The sequence below is a fragment of the Anabrus simplex genome, chromosome 4, assembly GCF_040414725.1.
Source record: "Anabrus simplex isolate iqAnaSimp1 chromosome 4, ASM4041472v1, whole genome shotgun sequence".
Classification (NCBI taxonomy): domain Eukaryota; kingdom Metazoa; phylum Arthropoda; class Insecta; order Orthoptera; family Tettigoniidae; genus Anabrus; species Anabrus simplex.
The window spans coordinates 121,884,801-121,911,641 of NC_090268.1; the positions used below are offsets into that span (position 1 = coordinate 121,884,801).

Consider the following 26,841-nt stretch of genomic DNA (forward strand, 5'->3'; position numbering starts at 1 on the left):
TTACAAAAATCTTTATATATTTTTTCCTCTGCTCAAAGCAAACAGTGTATCTTTTTCCAATTCAACATATCAGTGACACAGGAAAATAACAATACACCTTGATGAAGAAAATGTCAGAGTAGGCTTTGTGTTCACAAGATGCATAAAATATAATTTTGTCCTGCTAGAATTAGTTTGTCCTTGGAGATCAAACATTTTGATATCATAACTTATTTATACTATGTTGGCTGTTGTGTATTTTGTGCTTGCTGAATCATCACCTACAGTTAGAAGATGACAAAGAAAATTTCATAGCAGAATCAGTAAATTCACAAGATAGCAAATATTTACTTTATCTGATTTTTTGTAATTACTTCAGCAATGCTTCTGTTCTTATCAGTGACACAAGGAATATGAGTTCTTTCAACTAAATGGTGCCTTGTCATATCTCATTGGCATATTATCCACTGGAAACCAACCAGTTCAAAATATGAGTGCACTTGCACTTGTTTTCAAAATCAGTCTGAATCTTCACAGCTTTTGCATTCTTGTCTTGTTGAACAAGTGGCAATTATGTGCTCTTCCTTTATCATTAAATTTATTTAGCAATTAAGAAACAATCTAACTCTGTTTCTCCATAGCATCTGAAAATTTTCCCTTACTTTTACTTTTAGTATAATGGAGAAATTAATTTCCCTTGTGCATTTCTATATAAGGTGATGTGTTTTCGTACATGGGATGTATTGTCCTCTGCTTCACCACTCACTTGTCAGCATAATCTATCAAAAATTTGATAAGGGCACATCAGTTGTTGATTTTGATTGTAGGTATATTCAGTAATTACTATCTTCTTTCCTTTTTAAGTGTTGGGTAATAACTCAGTCATTTGAAGTCATTATTGCCATGATGAGATGGCTTTTATTATTAGCAAAGCTCCTGATTGGTATGGACATGCCCTATCTTAAACTGGGCCAAATATTCTAAATGGGGTCTCTTTTTTAATACAACACTGTAACAGTACTCTTTTTCTTGCAGATAAAGTTTTGAGTGAAAACAATAGTTTCTTCCACCAGATTGTAAAAGGGCAATTTATGTTATGTTGTTGGCTTTCATATTACCTTTGATCCTGTATTGGTAGGCCGAGTTGCTTGGACAGTAGAGCGCTAGCCTTCTGAGCTCAAGTTCGCAGGTTCGTTCCTGGCTCAAGGTCTCACATAACAACTTTGTGTCAGTAGATTTACCGGCACATAAAATAACTCCTGCAGAACAAAATTCTGACACCTCGGTATCTTCAAAACCCTTACAAGTAGTTAGTGGGGTGTAAAACTAATAACATCATTATTGACCCTGTTTTTGGAAGGCTCTTTTATTGTGTTAACATGCTCACTCACTCAATCCTTTTATCCACCATTATTGGATTTTGTTTTCATTTGTACATTTTTGACCTACATATATGTCTACATAATATTAATTAATGAATCCACTCTTCAAATTACACTTTGTTACATTCCTTCTCAAGCACTGCAACATTTTTTACTTTTATACATGTATGATATTGACCAATATTGTGTTATTTTGAAATCAAAATTGTTGGAGATCGGGGGAAGCAAAATTGTGTATAAGTATCTTATTTTACACCAATAAGTTAAACTAATATCAAAATTTAATTTAATAGTGAAGGAAAGCCAATAGGAAAATGCTAAACTTGTGAACAACATTTGAAGGGTTGGAAAGCTGAGCAGCATATTAGTGTGGCAGGAGAACAGGTTTTGGATAAGCTCTCATTACAGGAGCTTGTACAATGGACTGTCCGCGGGGCTGCAGCGACAGATGTGCTTTGCCTCGGTCCGTCTGGGACTCTACGATTCTGTCAAGACGCTGTATCAGCAACTACTTGATGGTACGCTGCCGGCACTACAGTCAATGGTGGAAAAGAATGCAAGCATTCAGAGCCATTCACAAATAATACTATACTTTAAAAACTAACCTGCAATTTTTTTTTTTCCAAATTGCATTATTTGTGAAAAGTCTCTCAACTAAATTGTCCATTGAAGTCTTCAAACTTCCTGTGCAGTCTACTGATTAGTATTTTATTTTTACCCAGAATGTTTTTAATTATTTCATATAAAGGCACACGCAGTGAAACATTTGTGTTCACTGTCTGGAAACAGTAGATTGTACAAGTATTCATAATTAATTCACACAGTTATGTATTCAGTTTCATTATTTTCTTTGTGAAAATGTCCTCATGAGTTTTCTAGGCATTCTGAGTGGTGTATTAAGGGAAAATGAATGGGTAATGTTGTGAAAATTGTCATACCACCAGAAAGGGGTATATCTAAGTTGGTTTGAACCTGTTAAGTTAAAAACCTAGGCTAAGGTTTGGATCTTGCTGAGTGGCAATTGCTTGCGTAAGGTTCAATTTAAGACATTTGACTGTACCCTTTACCCGTAATAAATTAATGTCATTGAAGATATTCTTGTTACAATTGTATCAGGTGCTAAATACTCACAAATTTATTCCTAATTAATGCTAAGTTCTTCTTCTCATTATTATTCAGATCCCATTTCTGTCTTTCTCCTGGGTTGGGTGATGCAGAGGTGCCAACTATTACGGATTGTCCGTAATTATTATGGATTTTACCTCACGATAACGGAATTACGGTCAAAGGGGAAATTACTACGGAAAAGCTGACTGAGATTATCATGAAAAAATAATTTTGTACAGAAAAAAAAAGAAAAGAAGGAAAAATGTTCAATCCTTTCGAGCCTTTCTCCTGAATCGTCCTTGTATCTATGCTTGTTATTTGGCAACGATACTTATTCGATCGTGACTTCCTTTTGCTACCCATAAGCGTTGTAAATCCTTCAGTAATGTTGTATTTGCTGTGCTAAGTGTACCTGACAGTTGACAGAAATATTGAGAAAGAAGTGAGGCCTACATTAAGCACAACTGCACAGGAATCACTTATGGTTCAGAAGACGAAAATGTCATTACAGTAGGAAGGATGCTTCAAGAAAAACTACACTGAAAAGCAGCTGCTGCATTAGAAACAAGCTACAAGGAATGTTTTATCACCAAACTAACAGATTGCGTGCAAATATTATTGTGTAACATGATATACTGTACTTTCGAATAGATTGCTAGAGGGAAGGGCAAAAGGGGTATCGTTATCGAGAAGGAAGGAGCATGCTTTGGACTTAACTTGAAATTTTTCTCCGGGGCAGGGGGCGACTACTGATAATTCATTTCAAAGGTTGGCACCTCTGGTGATGTATCAGGGCTCTCTATCTCTACCTATCTTTTCACCATTCTACTCTGAAGACTCTGTCTGCATCTCTGCAATTCTTTTCACTTTCTGGGCCTGCCTCTAGGACTCTTTCCTTCTATCTTCTCGCTGACGATTCTTTTAGGTAGTCACTCTTTTAGCACCCTCATCAAGCATCTAAATAATCTCAGTTTGGTTGCATCTGTGTGATTTTGAATCTTTCATACTCGTATTGCATTCCTGACTTCTTGATTCTGAACTCAGTCTCTTCTGTTTTTTCTGCTCATGCTTCTGAGAACATTTCTACAGCTTTTTCTCTTCTGTCATTCTCTAAATATCCATGTTCTTGTGCCATATCTCAGAATTGGTGCATTATTTCGTCACTATCTTGGTATAATTTGTTTGGCTACTAAATTGATCAGTCACCTGACTAACCAACCAAAGCAACAAATTTATGCTTAAAGGTCCCAAAATGTAATAGAACTTGATGCCAATCATTTTATCCCTTATGTTAGTTATGTGTTAGTTGCACTTGGTCTGCCATCAGTTTTGGTTTCCAAGTAGGAACATGCATAATTATTATTTATTATTTATTATTATTTACATATTTTACGCCCACATTGGAGCACTGAAATCAATACATTTTAGTTAATTTCTTCTTTTTCTTCTCCCAGAACTTTCTTATCCTCTTTGACCTGGAAGCCCTTTGTGTGTCCGATATAGTATATTGTTTCCGTTCAACTGTTTTTAGTTTGAGACTTATGCTTTTGTTCTCAAAATCCTCTTCTCTTTTCTGTCTTTGATTTGTTGCCGAGTTATACCCAATTCTTCCAAATCATCCTGAACTTCTTTGAACCAATTATTATTGACTTTATTCTTCAAAAAGTAATCGAATAGTTGTTTCAATATCCTGGTGTCTGGTAATCTTGATATGTGACAGAAAAAGGAAATTCTTCTTTTACGCATTGTAGATATTATTGATTCACATTCACGATAGACAATGTTGTTAGGCAACAATCTCCACTGTCCATCAAGTTGGTGTTTTTTATTAATAATTGTTCTAAGAATTCTTCTCTCAGTTTTCTGTAATTTGTCTGTTGTAGATTTTACATTTAATTTTAATAAAGTTTCACTAGCATATGTTGCCTCTGGTTTACCTATGGAATTATAGTGTTTCAGCTTAGCGTTTATCGAAAGAATTTTTTTTTTTTAATAGGTTGGCCAGGTAAGTTTGTTTAAATTTAGTTGTTCTGTGTTCTGTTGCTTCTTTTTCATTTGTGTTCCATGTTATTATTTCCCCAAGATATTTGAATTTCTGAACAATTTTAATCTCTTTATTACTGCTCAGTTGAATAACTGGTAAATCAACTTTAAAAGTTGGCATAATTTCTGTTTTTTCAAATGAAATTTGTAATCCCATTTTTTTAGCTATAATTTCTAGTTGTTCAATTTGAAATTTAGCCTCTTCTATTGTATTAGCAAGTAATGCTAAATCGTCCACAAAAGTAAGGCAGTTGAGTTTAATATTTCTACCGATCTTGATAGTTGGTTGGCATTTCTTGTTCCATTCACGCATAATCTTCTCCAATGCACAATTAAATAACAATGGTGAAAGTCCGTCTCCTTGTCGAAGTCCAGTTCTTATAGTGAATGATTCTGATAATTCACCTCTAAATTTAACTTTTGCCTTCGTATTTTTAAAAGTCATACTAATGAGGTTAACAAGTTTTTTGTGTAAGCCAAATTCTTTAAGGCTTTTTAATAATGATTCACGATGAATACTGTCGTATGCTTTTTTTAAAATCTACAAACGTGATGACTAGACCCTTACTTCAAACTCTTTGGTGCTTCATTATCCATTTTATACTAAGGATTTGATCTGGACAGCTTCTACCTGGTCAAAATCCTCCCTGATATTCTCCAAGTTCTTGGTTGAGTTGTTCTTGGATTCTTGTGTATATAATCTTGGATAAAATCTTGTATGTAATATCAAGCAAGGATATCCCCCAATAATTATTTGGATCGGAGCGATCACCTTTCTTATGCAGCAGGTGGATTATCGCTGTATTCCATTCCTCAGGAAGCTTCTCCGTGTTCCAAATATCAATGATGTATTTATGTAGGTTTTGAATAGTCTGATCATTAGCATTCTTCCATATTTTTGCTACTATTTGATTCTCTCCTGCTGCTTTGTAGTTTTTAAGTGCATTAATTGCTGTTTTCACTTCATTGTAAACTGGTGGTATAATCTTTTGCAATGGAGTTTTATTTTTTGGGTTAGGGTCAAATTCTAAATGTTCCACAGGATCCTCACAATTAAGTAACTCTTTAAATTATTCTCCAAGGATGTTAGCATTCAAATACTGACTTTCTTTTTTTATATACTTCATAATTATTTATTGCTTCAGCCAAATTATGCAGTTCATATCTGCTACAACTCTGCAATTGCTGGGTACACTTTGCACATGTCATGCAACCCAGTAATAATTGCTTTGCCTTTCTTGATTATCAAAGTATCACAACATAGAAAGGGCCTTGCTTCCAGTAGAAAAGTAAATCATCATCATCATCATAAAACATAAATAAAATTGTATTTGGAAGCCTGACTCAGAATGCCTACTCAAGAGTATTCAACCAATCATGTTAAAGAATTGGTTGACTTTGAATTATTGGAAGAACTAGATTTACTGGAACTTAAGAAGAGATACAAATAAATACTTCAATTAAAAGATATAAGGACATTTTCACACTTGATAATGAGAATTTGAACAGTTTTTTAACCCTGACAAAAGCTTTTATTTTCTCTCTCACTTTTTTTATTTTACTTTCAAACTCATAAAGTAATTGCAGTAACTAGAACATCCCCCAACTTAGTGATGCAAAACTGAGAAGGGAAATGAAAACTTTTTGTTCATTGTAACTGTACGATATACTGGTTTCTCCTTACAGGGAACTCGCGCAGTGGAGCTCTCAACATCGGTGCTCGAGTAGCTGCAGGCATTACTACAGGTGCCCTTGCCGTCCTTCTAGCTCAGCCTACAGATGTAGTGAAAGTACGTTTCCAAGCACAGCAGAGTGTGAACGGTGGGGTTCGCTACACATCCACCCTTCAGGCTTATCGTGCTATTGCAACAAAGGAAGGAGCTCGTGGTTTATGGAAAGGTAAATCTTAATTTTATTTTATTGTTTCATATTCAGAACTCACACTGTGTAGCATCAAGATTTATGAGGAACTTAACCATTCAGTTAACACGTTCACTGCGTATAAGCAGAGCGTGACATACCCGCCAACCTGAACAAAATATTTGTGTGGGACTTTTTAAAAGTTGTAATTATCGAAGTTTTGTACGTTGGTAGGACAAGTTCTATCGAATCATGGACTTATCCCACTCACGCGCCTGGTGCATGATCTGCACGGTGGTTGAAATCGAGAAGTAATACTGGTCACCAGACGGATCACGCACCACGCACGTTGGTGGATTACTGTGCATTATTTACCGCGGATAGCAAACAAATGCATAAAGTACGTTACAGACATAAATATATTCATATTTACACTTCTCTATTACAGAATTTGAGAAACAAAAATGAAATACTTTGGCTAATTGGGTGGGTCTCGTGACGTTGAAAGAACCACATCAACGGCCATCTGAAGAAAAATAGAAATAAAATGATAACATAAGCATCATGGCGCAATAAAAAATTATTACTGCACGTTATTTCAAGTTACTTATAAATATGATGCAGGAATAAATGACAATTAGAAGTTTCTTTCATATTATACCATACACATATATGATGCAAGAATAAATGACAATTACAAATTCAGTTCTTTTACTGAACATATTGCAGTAATAGAATTTATTTATTTACAAAGCAGAATCACTCATAATTCTCTTGAAGTAATAATAAACAGAAAATGCAGTGTCTTACCTCGCATTGAATTGGTCTTGCTGCTCAAAGATCCCATAAATGAATGATGACGTATGATGATATCTCTGGAGAGGAAATACGTGGGAAACGGAATACGCATGCGCAAATAAGGCTACGGATGAATCTGCTAGCAGATTGGACTTACACGATGTGCGGGATGACAATAAGAGTCTTTCTTACCATGCGAGAAACCTGTGATTCACATTTCTTAGCAACCGTCCCATGACACGCGAGGCGCGTGATCTGCATTGAACGTGTTAAACTGGAAGAAACTGTACCTAATTTAATCATAACATAGCAAAATATTTATCTATTTTAAATAATATTTTCAGATTATAAATTTATTAGCTGCATGGGCCAACAGTCATGTAAAACTGCAAAACTTGAAATTATCAATTATTATATAATGAAATAGGATAATGTATTAATATTAGAAACATAGAACTTGTACTATTCAGAAAGAAATACTATACTTAATAGGTGAATATCCTTTAGATGTATTTATCCTCTGCAATACCAAGTGCATTAGTTTCTTCCTTCTACTTTGCTATTAAAGGACATTTGATCTTTGTACAGGAAATGATCTGAAAATTTAATTTAAATTTAAAATAAGGAAATTCATAGCTCACGTTATTTATTATACTATTTTATTCCTAAATTTTTCTTGCAGGGACATTTCCTAATGTGAGCCGTAATGCAATTGTGAACGTCTCGGAGATTGTCTGCTATGACATTATAAAGGACACATTGCTGTACTACAATCTCATGACAGACTCGGTTCCTTGCCATTTCGTCTCTGCAGTCATTGCTGGTAAGTGTATCAGAACAAAATGACCTTACTAGTTAATTCATTCTGTGTGATGATAATCTAATAATGTCTGCCTCTGTAGTGAAATGGTTGGTGCTATTACCTTCCGAACTTGGAGGCCCGGGTTCAATTCCTAGTACTGTCAGAGATTTAAGAATGGCAGTAGGGCTGGTATGTGGTTAAAAAATGGTACATATAGCTCACCTCCATTGGGGTATGCCTGAAAAGACTTGCATCACCTCAGGACAAAGAAACTAGTTTACTTTTATCTTGTAATGTTAGTCGTTAAATATCCCTTCAATTGCTATAGATTTTTAGAAACACCCTAATAAGATTCATCTGAATATTGTTCTTTGGACAGCTGTTCTGATGTTAAATAATATTTTCATTACAGTTTAATACATCTTCCTCCTCATTGACCGAAGGGCTTCCAGATACCTCTGTCACATTGGTTTCTCAACCTGCTTCAGAACATCAGATTATCAAACAAATACTTACATTATCAAACCAGGTGATTGAAGGGTATCTCCTGCTCGCCACCTCTGGGGTACCATTCACGTACCATCCTTGTCCACTTAGTGGAGTCCATTCGTATTATATGACTTGAACAACATCACTTTTGAGCTCAGATTACTCTTTGAACATTCTTTATCCTGGTTGTCCACCTGATTGCAGTGCTTTGCAGACAGTCTTTCAGAGAAATGCTAAACAAACTTCTTTACTTTCTTCTCTGGCAAACACTCAGGTTTTAACTGCCTATCTATTTCAGATCATGTACAACAGCAGTACACAAATGCTGGAATATTTCTCTTCTGATGGTTATGGGAAAACAATGTTTGAGAATAAAGCTTAGTGGCCAGTATAGATTTCATGCATTGCCCATTATCCTTCTAATCTCTTTGTCTTGTCTATTGAGGAATGAAACCGTCTGACCTAGATATAGATATTCTAGATATTTTGTAAAGTTACCATTTACCTTAATTTCTTCCTCAAAGCTATCTGATCATGAGCTTATGTTTTGCTTTATTAATCATCCAACTAGCTTCTTGTGCTTTTTTAGATATTCTGTCATCTTCTGAACTTGTAGGAGACTCTCCAAGTAAAAGACATTACTTAGGAATAAAAAACACTTAATTTTGCTGACCTTGCTACACTTAATGAAGTCAAAATGGTGCTTTCTGTTTGAAGACATTCCTCACCAGACACTGATGAATAGCTTGACAAGTTGCTGCTGATGGAGAAAATTTACAAATTAGCCAATTAGTTTGTCTTCAATATGTAAAGTGAAATTGATAAATTGATAAAATAGTGTATATTATTATAAACTCCATGCAGTAAACATTGCCACAGCACTAAAAAATTATAAATATTCATACCTAGTTGCTGGTTCAAGTATTCTGTAACTGTTCAGTGTAATACAAACAACATTCTGTAGCAGTACTGTAATTTCTATTTTTGTGAACACACTGTCATTGTATACCACAAAAATATTTTGGTGGACTAAGAACTGTTCAAACAATGAGTCCTGTGCAGTATTTTGATTCTAAAATGAACCTAATATGCAATGTCATTGATTGATTGATTGATTGATTGATTGATTGATTGATTGATTGATTGATTGATTTGTTAAATAAATTTTATTTTATATTTCTTTTCCACTAATTTGTTCAGAGAGGATGATCACCTAGTTGTACTTCCTCTTAAAACAAAAATCACGACCATTGATTGATTGATATTATGTTGCTACTATTGCATAGTCATAAGTAGGGCTCAGATGTTTAGGAAAAGTCATATTTTTTTTGTCCCTATTTTCTTGCCTGATTGTATTTTGGTGCAAATCAGGTGATTATCGTCACAATTAAGCGATTTTTATTTGTCATATAAATGCATATTTTGCCTATTTTTTGTTGTAAGGTCCTATTTTGAGCTATTTTAAGAAAAGGCATATTTCTGTCATATTTCGGTGGTCTGACGACAGCTGTAGCTGTGCGAAATCAACTTATCCAATGCGAACTAGTGTTCACAAAACTGCTTCTCGGTATCATATCTGCAGTTAATACAAGTGGAATACCGTTTGTATAGAATGAAGGCCATAGACTTCACTGCACCTTTTACATGATTTAAATATGCACCAATAACCTTGTGACGTAGTAACGAGCTTCTCTTCTTAGAAGAATGTGTTAAGTGATAATCGGAGTTCTTTCACGCCTGATGATTTGAAGACGAATCTTGTCATACACTCTAGTTCCACCCACGGAGAAGAATGAAAAAGATATGCCAATTTGCACTGTAGGCGCTGCCACCCTACCATAATGTATTGAAAGACATCTACTTAATTTGTTTCGTGGTGCTCAATTTAAACTTTAACACATTTAATAATATTAATTAAATCTGGGCTTGAACCGTCCAAAATATTTAAAAATAGATTGATTTCTAGTTTTCTCGTATTTTAAACCACCACTACAGGTGGTGCAAACGATATGTGAATAAAGGACAATAGACTGTGAATAACTGCTAAACATGTATATTCAGAAAATTAATATGAAAGTTAAAGAATTTAGTTAACAAATATGTATCGAAGGAATTGCCCTTTCGATTTATAATTTATTAAAAATGTCCATATTTAGGTTAATCATTTTTGGGTCATACTTTTTAACTTCTTAAGTCATATTTCTCCACTTTTGAGGTCATATTTGCTTGCTTATTTGGGCTATTATTAGGTCTTAAACATCCGAGCCCTAGTCATAAGGAAGTAAAACTTATTTTTTTCAAATTTGTATTATTATAGGATTCTGCACAACTGTAGCAGCTTCACCAGTCGATGTTGTGAAGACTCGCTACATGAATTCAGCAGAAGGCGAATACAAAGGAGCTGTGGACTGTGCACTCCGCATGCTTACCCAGGAAGGGCCTTCTGCTTTCTATAAGGGGTACATGAAATTTTCTTTGTTATTTTGTGAATTTAGTTTAATCTATAGAACCATTTTTTATACAATGAAACTGACCTCAAATACATGACCAACTTTAATTTAAATCTAATTGTAATGTTCTTGTTCTATCAACAGTGTGCTCTGTACCGGTGGCTAATCTATATATATAAAATAACTTGTCCTGACTGACTGACTGACTGACTGACTGACTGACTGACTGACTGACTGACTGACTGACTGACTGACTGACTGACTGATTCATCATCGCCGAGCCAAAACTACTGGACATAAAGAAATGAAGTTTTGGGGATATATTCATATTAAGATGTAGGTGCTCGCTAAGAGAGGATTTTTGGATATTCCTTCGCTAAGGGGGTGAAAAGGGGGGTGATTTTTTAAAATGAGTGTATCTAAATCTCAAAAATTTTAAAGTGTATGGATGTAAAAATTGGTATTTAGAATCTCCTTTAAAAATAAAGAAACACGTATTCTTTTGTTTTCGGAAAATCCCAATAGGAAGGGTGTAAAAGGGTGAATAATGGGTTGAATGCCTTAAATGAGGCTACTTATATTTCAGAACCTGAAGATATTACAGACCTGAAAATTGGTATTTTGAATCTACTTTAAAAGTAAAGAAACACGTATTTTTTCGTTTTTGGAAAATCCAAATATTTGGGGGTGAAAAGGGGGGGTGAATTTTTAAAATGAGTGTGTCTACATCTTGAAACTTTAAAATTTACAGATGTAAAAATTGGTAGTTAGAATCTCCTCTGAAAATAAAGGAACACGTATTTTTTTGTTTCCTGTAAATCCTAATAGGAGGGGTGTAAAAGGGTGAAAAATGGGTTGAATGCCTTTAATGAGTATACTTATATTTCAGAACCTGAAGATATTACAGAACTGAAAATTTGTATATGGGACCTCCTTTAAAAATAAAGAAACACGTATTTTTTAGTTTTTGGAAAATCCAATTAATGGCGGTTAAACAGGAGTGACAAATTGGGGTGAATTTTTTGAAAGACACTATCTACAGAATATCTTGGAAACGTAAAATGTTACAGATGTAAAATGTGGGTGTTTGGAATCTCCTGTAAATGTAAGGAAACATAGGTGATTTGTTTTTGGAAACTCCACTTAAGGGGAACTCAAAAGGGGTGAAATTTTAAAATGAGAATTTTTACAGTATATCTAAAAAAAACTTAACATGTTACAGAGGTGAAAAATGGTATTTTTTATCTCTATTAAACATAACGAATCTTGTATTTTTAGTTTTCGGAAATACCACTTGGGTGGTGGGGGGTGGGTAAAAGTGACTGAAAATGGTGTTGAATTCTTTTAATTAGGCTACTGATATCTCAAAAATGAAGATGTTACAGACGTGAAATTTGATATTTGCAATCTGCTTTAAAAGTAAAGAAAGACATATTCTCGGAAAATCCAATGAGGGGGGGGGGGGTGTGTGTGTGTGAAAGAATTGAAAATTTAATTGACTTAATTGTATGAGAATGCATACATCTAATAAAAACTAAAGTTGTTACAGGCGTGAAAATTCGTATTTCTATCTCCTTTAAAAACAAAGAAAACCGAGTTTTGGTGGGGAAACCATCTTGGAAGGTGGGAGTGTAAAGGAGTTGAATTCCTTTCATGAGGACACATAAATCAAAAACTGAGGAAGTTAGAGTCGTGATAATTGGTATTTAGAAGATCTTTTACTATTAAAGAAACAAGTATTTTTTGCGGGAAAATTCACTTAGGGGTGGGGGGGGGGGGAGAGTAGTGTGAAATGAAGTGAAAAAAGTAAATTATTTTTATGGGGATACTTCTATCTCAAAACTGAAGGCAATAGACGTGAACATTGGTGTTTGGAATCTCCTTTAAACATGAAGAAACAAGCCTTCTTTTAATTTTTTTTTTTTTGGAGGGGGGTGGCGGTAAATAAACTTAACGGTGGTGGAGTGTAGAAGGAGGTGAGACCTATTGATTTTACTGTTCTTAATGTACTTATAAGTATCCTCCGTTGGTCAGGCGGCAGCGCGCCGGCCTCTCACAGCTGGGTTCCGTGGTTCAAATCCCGGTCACTCCATGTGACATTCGTGCTGGAAAAAACGGAGGCGGGACAGGTTTTTCTCCAGATACTCCGGTTTTCCCTGTCATCAGCCATTCCAGCAACACATAATAATAATAATAATAATAATAATAATAATAATAATAATAATAATAATAATAATAATAATAATAATAATAATAATAATAATAATAATAATAATGTTCCGGACCGTCGTCAAATGTGCGGACCACGTTGCAAAACGGCTCCTGGATGGGTAATGACTAAGAATGCAGTCCGGCCGCGGGTTCAGTGCCGCCAAAGCACCCAATATGACACCACGCCGGATCTCCTGAAGGATTTTATACATATTAAAATGATTATAGGAAAAGATGGCAAAGATTTACGGACCCAACTGACCGGGAGGAATATCTGAGCCTAGCCCGGGAAGTACGAAATCGATTCCTGGAAAGGAAGATTGAAAAATGGGAGGAAACGTGCCGTAATCTAATAGAAAACGAGTCAGATCGGGAATTTTGTTGGATTCTCGCAGAAAACAAGTCAGATCGCGAATTTCGGCGGATTATATATCTAAAACAATAAGCATTCAATTATAAATTTCAGTATAATACCGTAGCGAAGCACGGGTATCTTGCTAGTGTGAATATATTTGTCCTGTTTCAAAATATATATAAAATTCATTCAGATGGCCATGAATTCAAAATTTCAGTTAGCACTTAACTTTTCTACATAGTCTCCATGGTGATTGAAGTATTTCTCTAACTGTGGGGTCCAGCTCCGCGGCTAAGTGGTTAGCGAGCTGACCTTTGGTCACAGGGGCCCCAGGTTCGATTCTTCACAGGGTCGGGAATTTTAACCATGATTAGTTAATTTTGCTGGCACGGGGACTGGGAGTATGTGTCATCTTCATCATTTCATCCTCATCACAATACGCAGGTTGCCTACGAGCATTAGATCACAAGACCTGCACCTGGCAAGTCAGACATGTCCTTGGACACTCCTGGCTCTAAAAGCCATACGCCATTTCATTTTTAACCGTGGGAAAAAATTTTCAATGCCACTCTTGTACTGTAAATTGTGGTGTCCTGACCATTGAGCCAGCATTTCACTGCTGTTCTGACATAATCATTTTAAATCTGTCTCCCTTAGATGTTCTTTCAAAGCCAGAAGGAGATGAAAATCACTTGGTGCTAGATAAGGACTATCAGACCATTTGAATTCCATTCCCCCATGAAAAAATATTGTCTTATTAATTTTAGTTAATGATGTCCATTGGGGGAGTGATTAGCTCCATGGCTTGGACGCTGGCTTTCCACCTGGTCAATCCCGGGTTGAGGTTTTTTCATCACAAAAATCATGTGGCATCAGGAAGGGTATCCAACCTTTAACCCCCCGGCCAAAACCAAAATGAGCCTTGGCGGCTGCAGAAACCCCAGAAATAACTGGGATAAGCTGAAGTTTTTAAAAATTTGATGTGCATTATGCATGAAGTACAAAGTACAAAGTACAAACTAAAATACACTGACTTTGACATTTCTTTAACACAAACAAATTAAATTGTTAGAGCACTTTAATAGATGAAAGTATGATGAAGTTGGTGTAAAATAAGTATATACTGTTAATAATCAATTAATGTGACCCCTATGTTGATGAGCTTAGGATTGTTATGGGACATTCCTGACCCGTTATAAGAACGACTGAAAGAGAGATTTAGTGAATTAGACTTGCTAAAGTGCCATTTCTATGCAGAATTTGCCATATTTTGTCACTGTTACCGAGCATGTTAGCTGTGCAGCTCAGGTCACATAGCTGCCAGCTTGCATACAGAAGATGGTGGGCTCGAATTCCACAATCAGCAGCCCTGAAGATGGTTTGTTATGGTTTACCATGGTTTCCCATTTTCACCCCAGGAAATGTAATTAAGGCCACAGCCACTCCCTTCCCAATCATGCCGGGCTGTGAAGTGGCTCAGATAGTTGAGGCGCTGGCCTTCTGACCCCAACTTGGCAGGTTCGATCCTGGCTCAGTCTGGTGGTATTTTGAAGGTGCTCAAACCGGGTGAGTTGGCCATGTGGTCAGAGGCACACAGCTGTGAGCTTGCATCCGGGAGATAGTGGGTTCGAATCCCACTGTCGGCAGCCCTGAAGATGATTTTCCGTGATTTCCTATTTTCACACCAGGCAATGGTTGGGGCTGTACCTTAATTAAGGCCACGGCCGCTTCCTTCCAACTCCTAGGCCTTTCCTATCCCATTGTTGCCACAAGACCCTATTTGTGTCGGTGCGACGTAATGCCACTAGCAAAGCAAAAATAAGCTGCTCAAATATGTTAGCCTCGTGTTTGTAGATTTACTGACATGTAAAAGAACTCCTGTGGGATAAAATTCTGGCACCTCTGCATCTCCAAAAACCATCAAAAGTAGTTAGTAGGACGAAAAAACAATAACATTATTATTATTTTTAAATTTTTCTTTTCAATCAAAGCCCTTTCCCGTGCTTGCATTGCAGAAAACTTTTTTTCAGTCATCACTGATCTGGATTTAGGGTTGTCACCCAGGTGGCAGATTCGCAATCAATTTTTTTACCTAATCTTTCCTTAAATTATTTCAAAGAACTTGGAAATTTATCAAACATTTCCCTTGATAAATTATTCCAGTCCCTAATTATTTTTCCTATAAATGAATATTTGCCCCAATTTGTACTCTTGAATTCTGACTTTATCTTCATATTATATCTTCCCTACCTTTAAAAGTTCCGCTCAGACTTAACTAATGTCATTCCATGCCATCTCTCCACTTACAGCTCGGAACATACCACTTATGATATAGATATTGATTCCCATAGGGTCATGAAATATTTGTCAAGAATGAGTAAATTTATAATACCACTTAGTCGAGCAATTTGTCTCCTTACTCCCAAGTCTTCTCAGCATAAAGTGTACAACATTTTCGTAACCATAGCCTACCCTTTTGTCAGAAATAACCAAGAACAAACTGTGATGCTTTCCCTTGGATCTTTTGCAGTTTTTGTATCAGGTAATTGTGATGTAGGTCCCATAAATTGGAGCCGTACTCTAATTGAGGTCTTACCATAGACTTATACGCCCTCTCCTTTACATCTTTATTACAACCCTCTTAACCTTATGAAGAGATCTATTATCTTTATTTACAACCTCATTAGTGTTATTACCCCAAAGATCACTCCTTATATTAGCACCTAGGTACTTACAGTGTTTCTCATGACGTACTATGACCCCATCAACGCAGTAATTAAAGCTGAAAGGACTATTCCTCTTGGTGAAACTTACAACCTGACTTCTCATCCTGTTAACCATTATACCACTGTCTGCTGTCCATCTCACAACATTGTCGTGGTCTTCTTGTAGTCACTCTCAGTCCTATAACTTATTTACTGCTCTATACAGTATAATGACATCTGCAAAAAATCCTTATCTGTGATTCCAGTTCTTTATTCATATCATTTATATACTGTGCATAAAAAAATATAAAGGTCCAAAATACTGCCTTGTGGAACCCTGCTCTTAATCATTATAGGATCAAATAATGCTTTCCTTAATTTTCTGAGTTCTATTTTCTAGAAATCTAGCCACCCATTCAATCACTCTTTTGTCTAGTCCCATAGTTATCAAAGGGTGGGAAAGGTCCACCTATTCAATACCATTAGAATGTACAATATATTATCTTATAAAACTGGGACTAGTTTCGACCCCATGTATATTGGGTCATCTTCAGCCACGCTCTAATTAGAAGATATAAGCATACATATAACCAATAATAATATAAACACTCTGGTATGACACAATTTACAGTCTTAATTTAAAACATTGATGAGGTCCGAACAACATATTCAAACTTGAAACTAAATAACACATCAAAACTGCTGTGATTGATGCCGAACTATTTTGTCGTTCCTACAGCAGCCAATGTTCTTGAGTTGATCTGAAAGTTGGTATCCTTATCTGTGTAGACGAGCAACTTGATTGATTTATTTTTGTTCATTAGTAATATGGGTAATACCTTATGTAGCTTTAAGAGGAACATTCATAATTTGAATAGGTATTCCTTTTCATCAGATGTAGTGATCTATTGTTTAATTTGTTTTGAAGTGAATGTCTGAAAAGAAAATAATTTGAAGTAAATAATTGAGAAAAGAAGGGAAGCTAGAAGATCAAGATAAATATGTATAGCTATATGAGACTCACTCACGAAGAACATAGGACCATAATGAAATTCATAAGTAGTCCCATAGCTCTCATTTTCATCTTTATAAAAAACCTTGGATAGGTCAACAGTGATACACTTTGGACCTCTGAAGTCTAAAATATCTACTACATCTTGCTGGAATCCTACAAGAGCCTTACTGGAATAATTCTTCCAAAGCCTGATCTGTCTTTTATCAAACCAGTTAGTAATTTCATAAATGTGTTAGAAAGAATGCTTTCCCAGAGCAACACATATCAAGCTAACTGGCCTATAATTATCTGCTGTATGTATAATATACCTGCTTGAACTGACAACCTCCGTGGTCGATACAGAGCTGCATGCAATGTTGTTAGGACCGTCTGGCCTGTTGCAACATCTCTGGTGAAATGGATCGGCATGCCTCGGTGATGAGCTCTCTAAGATGACAAGGACTGACTGGCTCCTGTGCATACACCAGTTATTTTACATTGTCCCACAAAAAAAAATCCAGTGGGGTAAGATTGGGTGATCTGGTGGACCAGGTGACAGGTCCTCCCCTTCCTATCCATTTATCAGGATACATCGCATAGAGATGGTTCCGGACGACCACCGCTGCATGTGGTGGAGCTCTATCATGTTGAAACCATATCCTGCAGTGGTCAAGGAGTGACATATGTTCCAAAAACGGTGGTAGTTCATTTTGGAGAAACCACAGATAGCATTGGCTGGTCAGATTGCCCTCAAAGAAATGGGGACCGATGAGGTGATCACCCATGATTCCACACCATACATTCACGTCCCATTGTACCTGAAAAGCTGTCTGTTGCACCCAGTAGGGATTAACCACATTCCAGTAATGCATATTATGGCAAGTGACTGTTCCATTGTTGTGGAATCTTGCTTCATCCGTAAATAAGAGAGTCGCTAGGAAAGCAGGATCAGTGTCAACATGCTGTAGGCTCCGTTGACAGAATACCACCCAGACATCGAAATCATGACCATGGAGCTCCTGGTGAAAGTGCAGATGGTACAGATGAAACCAGTGAGTATGCAATATCTGCATAACAGACGCTCGGCTGATGTTCATCTCCTGTGCAATGGCCCATGTGCTAATATGAGGGTTATGCCGGATAGCATCAAACATGACCTCTTCATTGTCAGCAGACATCATGGGATAATCTCAAACAGGCCGTGTCCTTTCCAGGGATGCAGTATTCCACAGGTGTCTTTCCACACTCTGAAATGTCATGCCATCAGTTGTCGTCTATCCAGATAGCGTTCTTGGTACAGGCATTGTGCCTGGTATGTATTCTGTCTAGTTTCTCCATAGATAAGTAACATATCCACATACTCTTCGCTGGAATGCATCTCGAGGCAGTGAATAAACTTTGTGTTGTGAATTGCTTTGAAGGAGGGGAATTCGCGAAGCTACATACTTACCTGCCATCGCAGGTTGTTATTGTTCCAATGGGGCATACTTTGCCTTACCTATGATCTATGAAGCTTGGAACATGTTCGACGTAGCTAACTGGCCACAGACCATCATCTTTTCATCCTTGTCCAATCCAGCACCACACCCAATGCAACGATTCATATGGTCTTTTACAGAGTCAAATAAACAAATCAGTCCTTGGAAGCTATCAAGTATGCAACCTTACCACATCCCAGGCAACTGGCTGTTAAAAAAAATTCTTATGTGTGATTCGAACCTCCTACCTCGAGCACTGTCCACTATCACCTATCTCCCTGCCCGCTTGCCATGTGAGCTACTGCGACACTTGTCCTACGGCGCCCACTTCCCAGCCTATACAGTACCATGCTCCCGGTCTGCACATCCCCCAACAAGTTGAGAGCAATTAAGGAGACAACTACCGTGTGGTGGTCCTCTTTCCGGCCTTCATGGAGAGAGGTCATAGTATTGTGTAGGCTGAAGATAGGTCATGGATGATCTACACACTCTTATCTCCTAAAGAGGGAAGACCCACCCAGTGTGTTCTTGTGGTGCCGACTTCACTATGGCCCACATCCTTACAGAGTGCACCAGTCTCTCTGGCCTAAGATGGAGCCTTGGCCTGTAGGAAACACTAGAACACATACCAGCCGATGACGCGACTACTGCTGATCTCGTCATCCGCTTTATGTGCGACAGTGAATTATTGAAGGGAATGTAAATTAAAAGTGTTCTGTTACTCAGGGAACATATGTTCCCTTTTGATTTGTTAGTAATTTTTTGACCGAGCTTGATAGCTGCAGTCGCTTAAGTGCGGCCAGTATCCAGTATTCGGGAGATAGAAGGTTCGAACCCCACTGTCGGCAGCCCTGAAGATGGTTTTCCATGGTTTTCCATGGTTTCCCATTTTCACACCAGGAAAATGCTGGGGCTGTACCTTAATTAAGGCCACGGCTGCTTCCTTCCCACTCCTAGCCCTTTCCTGTCCCATCGTCACCATAAGACCTATCTGTGTCGGTGCGACGTAAAGCAACTTGCAAAAAAAAAAAAAAAAAAAAAAAAAAAGTAATTTTTTTGACCTAATTCAGTAATTTTTTGTTTTATTTTGTACTTCATTTCCAAGTTCCTTCATTGAATATATATTTTTATTTTAAATTTCTTTTTCACTAATTTGTTCAGAGAGGATGATTACCTAATTGTACTTCCTCTTAAAATAAAAATCACCACCACCACCTCCTGTTTTAAAGTACATGTTTTGCATATCTGTACTCATCAATCGAGGTACCCATAATGAATTAATAGTGGCGCTCACGATTCCTGCTGTCTTCTAGCCCGTAAACACACATCTTGTTAAATTACCTCAGTTTAGGGAGAGGAACCGATGTTTTTCAGAATATGAAGGGATGCATAAAACTGGATCACGAGGGGCTGGTGGACCGCCCGGTATTTGTGCCTGTCCTTTAGTTTTATTTTTTTCAACCTCTCAACATTCTCTATTTTCCAGGTCTGATGATTTTGTGTTCAATTTTTAAATGGTCATAACCACCACTTTTGACTCTAATTACAGTGTTAAATATTGTGCTCTCTCTCATCACTTGAATTTTACTCCTATTGAGCCTTTCTTTCACCCTTACAAAACATTTAAATGGTTTTCTGTCTTTATGTTCACAGCTTCACTCCCTCTTTCTGCCGTCTTGTAAGCTGGAATATTGTAATGTGGATCACCTACGAACAGATCAAGAAACTTGTTTTTACTCAACAGCACAACAAAGAAATTTAGATGTTGAATTCTTTCTTTGAATCTTAGGCTACGATATTTCATCAGACGATTACATTTTTATTTTTGTATTTGATTATTTCCATTGAGGAAATTAGCGAGTTTACTCCTAATTTCACTTTTATTTCCTGTGATTTAGTATTATAGATGATGTGGTCTGCACACTTAAGATTCTTGAAGGAGATGCTCTAAATTTATGGAAAACACCTTGGTATGTTGACAAGAACATTGGTACAATCAGCATCAGCTTTATAAAGAAAAAGAAATCCCATGCAGCCTCTCAATAATTTTAATGAAAGTGTTCATTTGTTAATTCCATACTAAATTGTGGTTTGTAATGATCAATAATTCTGTTTCAAAACTGGCATATTGCATATGCAGACTTCTTGCTAAGGGATGCTACATGACAAACATTAAGGAGGACCATTTCTGTTTGAAAACATCAGGTTAATTTGACATATATATTTTTCTTAGTAAAAATGACTTAAAAAGTTAAGAACCTGGAGCTCTTTTATAAAGGGAAATTTTGTTAATTTTTAATAATTTACATACTCTCCTTAAATGCATCAAAGTAAGTACTACCATTGTCTCTTTCATTCAGATCATTTAAATTTTATCTTCTGTATGATCCCACTAAAACTTGTGAGAACAATAATCTTTTGAAAGTAGTCATTGTTATCTGACAACCATATCCAAGATACTCAAAATTACATTACACACAGTCTGTCACACATGTTCAGTTATGAATCTGTTTTTGTTATTAAGCTACCATCAGTTTTTTTAGAGAAATGATATCTGCTTATAAGGAAATTGACATTTTTCAGTAGTTCGAAGTTGTATCTGAAGGAAACTTCAGATGATGAAAAATAAAAGACTTCAGGGACAGGGAGAGTGTAAACAAGTGAACAATACTTCTAAAATGATCATAAGTTGATGATGGCAGCAGTATATTGTAGTTCTTGTTAACGATACTTCTGTGTTCACTCACGGGAATGTTACAATTGAACTATCAAGCGTAAACTCATTTTTCAAAATTTGTATTTCTTGTATCAATAATATTTCATCTACTACAATATTTCCAGATGTTTTAAAAGGAACTTTTGTGGTAGAGGAAGTGGGACTTACTTACTGCAGTAATGTTTCTCTTCATTCTTCTTTTCTTTTTCTTGTTTTCCTTCAACATAACTGAAACCTCTGAATAGCATGAAAACTTTATCCCACATTTGACTTCATTTGAAATTTTAATACTCTGCACAAAGTGAAATCTTTGAAGTTTCTGTTCTGAAAAGCTCCCTGATGTTTCTCCTATTGTCGAGTCTCTCTCGAAAAGATGATCCTGTTCTATACTAGATGTTATTGGGAGGCTGTATTGAAATGTTCCATGTTGCTTCAACTGGAACTCTGAACGAGGATGATGTTGCACATGCTTGGTCAAGTCACATGCTATTTCTTCCTTGTTATAGTTGACATTTTACTTGAAGCTGTAATTCAATTTGATATCGTTTAATCTGGAGATTCTTCTTTATATACTGTGCTGCAGTTCTTTTATGCAGGGAGGATTTCACTTTATTCATAACTCTACAAAGAAACTATAGGTATACAGGGTAAATACAGTTATGTACAACTCTTCAATTTAGGTACCTATATTAAGTACCTATTAGACAAATGGTTTTCTAAAAAATTGATAAATAATGAAATATAGTTCTGTGAAGAAAAATGTTGGGTTACCATAAAAATATTCATCGTATTTCTAGATGAGGCAAACTATAAATTACATTTTAACAAATTGTATTCTTTAAATTCTACCATCACTTTATTTAGCATGATATATAAATTAGATAAAATGTATCTTGTACTTCAAAAACCCATGTTAAGCAAAGGTTTAAGTTTAGGTCATTTGTTTGTTGTGGTGGTCAATATGAATACTTCTCTTTTCCAATTTTGGTATATCAGGAACTGGGTATGTGTAAGTTTTCCTCAAATGCTGAGTATATTATTAAATAAAAGGAATATTTGTGGAGCAAAGAAAAGATGAATAGGGACTCATAAATGGCACAATAATTCTAGAAATTATTCATCTTGAATACATGCTATATTTGTAAATATGTGACTTATAATTTCATAACTACTGTGTACTTGTGCAGAAATTTTCTTGGTTTAGTTTGAAAACTGGGGTTGCTTAATGTTCAAAAGTCCTCCAGATTTGAATAAGAATATTATTATTTAGCTTACAAGGTACTGAAAATTTAAAATGTTTCTTGTTGCAATACAAGTGCAACAGCTTTTGTAAGAACATTTCAGTATTTATCTTTCTATATTATTCATCGCATTGCTGATAATTCAGAGTTGTACATTACTGATGTATTTTTTGAACCAAATTTTCAATCTGGTATTTCTACATCATGCACACACACACACACACACATTTATCTCTAGTTATGTTAAAATAAAACCCTTTTGTTACTGGTACCTGCTATAAAAGGGATCTGCCCACATGAGAGGAAGAATATTATCCTCAAGGAATAATGTGGGAGGGAAAGTGGTTCATGTTTGATACTGGTTCATTTACTTCTCATTTTTCACTTATGCATCATCAGGTTGTAGACAAAGTTATCCATTTTTTTTTTTTTACTTTTTTTTACCATGTAGGCCTACAATAAAATTGAACCTATCTAGGGCCTACTTTTCTCTCCAGTTTCCAGATTAAGTTCACATGCACATTTTTCATGTCCATGTCTTGATTATTCCAAACATTTATGATTATTTTTTAAATATGTCTGCTTTGCTGGCTTCTATAATTTATGAGGAATTATTATTTTTCAAATAACATAATTTGGTCTCACTGGCTCGAAATTCATATTGCAAGTATGATACAATTATACCTATGGGAGGAATATGGACTCATATTTTTAAACTAATTTCTCTATATGGTACCATATTTATTTTAATTGTCATATTTTATTAGACCTTCAGAACTTTTAAGTGATCAGTTTGCTTTAAAACTGTTGTTCATTCAGACTGACAGATCAGTTGTTTAAGTAGGCCTATTTAGAAAGCTCAAGTTAAAATGCAACCTTATTTCAATATGCATGTTCAGTTAGGCCGGAAAGTCACACAACACGGTAATGGATCTGGCAACGGTATGCAGAAATAGCTCATGATCATATCTTTAGATTTATTCATTGTGTATTAATATGTGAGAGTGTATTTGTGATAGTTGAATAAGAAGCAATATGAAAACATACTCTTTGTGGTAATGTTTGTTGCAGCATGGAAGAAAATGTTTATAGTAAGGAAACAATTTTTTATAATAAAGTAAAAATATTGTCAAGTGGATTTAAGTTAACAGTTTTAATGATCGATGTTTAGTATTATGTATTTTAATATGTATTTCTTGAAATGAATAAATAAACCTATGTATGGATGTATTTCACAATGACCAATAAATACATTTAGAAGTATTTATTTTCATAAGAATTACAGTTGAATCCCTGAATTATTGCTCCACTAAAGATGGTTTTAGGCAATTTACTAAAGTGAATTCATGCAATTAACTACTGCAATTACAATATACTTATCCTTGAAGAAATTGAACAAATCACAGAATTGTCAAAATTTGGTAGCATGGTTGTACTATGCAAACAAGCAGTATTTAGATGTACAGTCCAGTATTAACAAAGCAAAGGAGAACCTTTGCCCAGCTGAATCAGAATTAATGATAGGGTGGTTTCACACCAAACACGTCCAGTCACGTCGAGCCCATCCAGTCGTATCTAGTCCGTTAACAGGAAAATCCAACATGGAACCTTCCCTTTGCTTTAGGCTACCACTGCTATACTTCATTCATACAGACCACATCTCGGTCAAATCCGGGTTAAACCAGTCCCATCAAGATGGAGGGGGACCAAACTGGGCTTGATTCTGATGAGTCAGTCCAGTCCAATCTCATTGCTTAACAACATGTGTCACATCATGAAGAGTGTAATTATTAGCATTTTTTTCCTTCTTTTGTTTTGTTCATAAATTTAGAGAAATGAATTGAAAAAAACTAGTTGGACTAGTGAGAGAATGAGTAGAGCTTTACAATATGCTAGTACCCAAATCACTGCAACAGAGATATGATAGCTGCCATTTGCAAGAAAATAGGAGATCAGCCAAAAACTTCTGGTAAGTTTTAAAAAATAATTTTTAATAATACCTTTTATTATAAGTTTTATTTTGACCAATACCTTTTATAATTCACAGCAGTGTTTTCAGTGCTTTTAAACTGGAAAAATAGATTAAATAGATTAAACAAACTGACACAGTTTAACAACCAATGCAGTAATTTTGCCAAAACACAGATCCTGTTGGCAAGTTGACAATTCCAGGACACAAACATCCGCTTCACACTCGCAAGAAAAACACACAACACAAATATATTCAACACCAGAAAGGCCACGATGATTGGAATATGAAACAGTACTGGGAGGATCACAAGGCCTGAACAGTCCCTTCGAAAGACTCCCATATGCAAGCTAACAGCTATATGGCCCGAACCACACAGCCAACTTGTTCAATAACTTTCATAAAATATAAACTCTCAAGAAGGAATCTAGGACTTCAATTTCCACGTGTCCTGGCAGCAATCAGCTTCAGCGATCCTGCATTAACTGAATTCAAGAGACACTTTTAAAAAATTAAAACAAATAACATTTGCCTTGGGAAGATCAAATGAAGAGAACATCCATGTAAAAGTAGAACATTGACAAAGGAAAATTATTTTTCAGAACTTTTTAATAGTAGACAACTAGAAAAATCATACATTATAGTGAAAAAAAGTGCTGGGAACAAAAACATTTTTAAACATCTGTTCAAATGAATAGAGATGGTTTTAAAATTGGTTAAAATAAGTAAATCCATTTTCTTCCCATTCAACCATATTATTATTATTATTATTATTATTATTATTATTATTATTATTATTATTATTATTATTATTATTATTATTTTCCTTAAATTGTAAATGTACAATTTAGGGGTGGTAGATGGAGAAAGGACAAGCCCCACATACACATAAACTTTATAAATTCACATAGATTTAAGAATAACAAGGTACTTATTAAGATGTTTTTAAGAAGATAAATATACTTTGTGTAATTTCACCTAAGCATTGCAATAAGCTGAGGATGTTCCAAATGGAACGAAACATATACTGTAAATGATTAATTGATTTGCTTAAAGCAAATATAAGTATCAAAAAAGGTGAAATTTACTGTTATTGATTCAAGGTAAATAAGATTTGATATGGAAAATGAAGGTGATTTCTTGCAAAACACCGCTTAGTCGAGCAGCTTGTCTTCTTTCTCCCAAGTCTTCCCACCCAAACTGCAACATTTTTGTAAAGCTACTCTTTCATTGGAAATCACCCAGAACAGACTGAGCTGCTTTTCTTTGGATTTTTTCCAGTTCTCGAATCAAGTAATCCTGGTGAGGGTCCCATACACTGGAACCATACTCTAGTTGGGGTCTTACCAGAGACTTATATGCCCTCTCCTTTACATCCTTACTACAATCCCTAAACACAGTCATAACCATGTGCAGAGATCTGTACCCTTTATTTACAATCATATTTATGTAATTACCCCAATGAAGATCTTTCCTTATATTAACACCTAGGTACTTACAATCATTCCCATAAGGAACTTTCACCCCATCAACACAGTAATTAAAACTGAGAGGACTTTTCCTATTTGTGAAACTCACAACCTGACTTTTAACCCCGTTTATCATCATACCATTGCCTACTGTCCATCTCACAACATTATCGAGGTCATTTTGCAGTTGCTCACAATCTTGTAACATTTATTACTCTGTACAAAATAACATCATCTGCAAAAAGCCTTATCTCTGATTCCACTTCTTTACTCGTATCATTTATATATATAAGAAAACTTAAAGGTCCAATAATACTGCCTTCAGGAATTCCCCTCTTAATTATTATAGGATCAGATAAAGCTTTGCCTACTCTAATTCTCCGAGATCTATTTTCTAGAAATATAGCCACCCATTCAGTCACTCTTTTGTCAAGTCCTATTGCACTTAATTTTGCCAGTAGTCTCCCATGATCCACCCTATCAAATGCCTTAGACAGGTCAATCGCGATACAATCCATTTGACCTCCTGATGACTTCCTGATGAAATGCATTTTATATGAAGTTAGGTTTTCCAGAAACAGGAATATATATATCACAAGGAACAAACAAGTGACAAATCAAGATAGATGGATAGGAACATGAAAAGGAAAACATAATACGGTAGGTCAGTATGAGAAGAGGGAGTCAGTGGTGGTGACTTTGATTTTCGGCCCCCCCCCCCCCCTCCAATGATCTTAGGGGGACAGAGTGCCATTTTTTTCCCCCTTAAAAATTCTCCTCGTAGATGTTAAGT

The 26,841-nt window shown here is 35.8% G+C and overlaps 1 protein-coding gene across 5 annotated transcripts in view; it reads left to right on the plus strand.

The window, feature by feature from the left end:
* LOC136871680 (dicarboxylate carrier UCP2) overlaps positions 1-23,873 on the plus strand; it is a 118,068-nt gene extending 94,195 nt beyond the window's left edge. For all 5 annotated transcript variants that reach the window (XM_067145178.2, XM_067145182.2, XM_067145181.2 and 2 more), the window contains exons 5-9: positions 1,770-1,879; positions 6,198-6,410; positions 7,852-7,992; positions 10,778-10,919; positions 20,307-23,873. In XM_067145178.2, the coding sequence (XP_067001279.2) occupies positions 1,770-1,879; positions 6,198-6,410; positions 7,852-7,992; positions 10,778-10,919; positions 20,307-20,415 (715 nt within the window). In that variant the 3' untranslated portion in view covers positions 20,416-23,873. The remainder of the gene's footprint in view (positions 1-1,769; positions 1,880-6,197; positions 6,411-7,851; positions 7,993-10,777; positions 10,920-20,306) is intronic.
* The last annotated feature ends 2,968 nt before the right edge of the window (positions 23,874-26,841 follow it).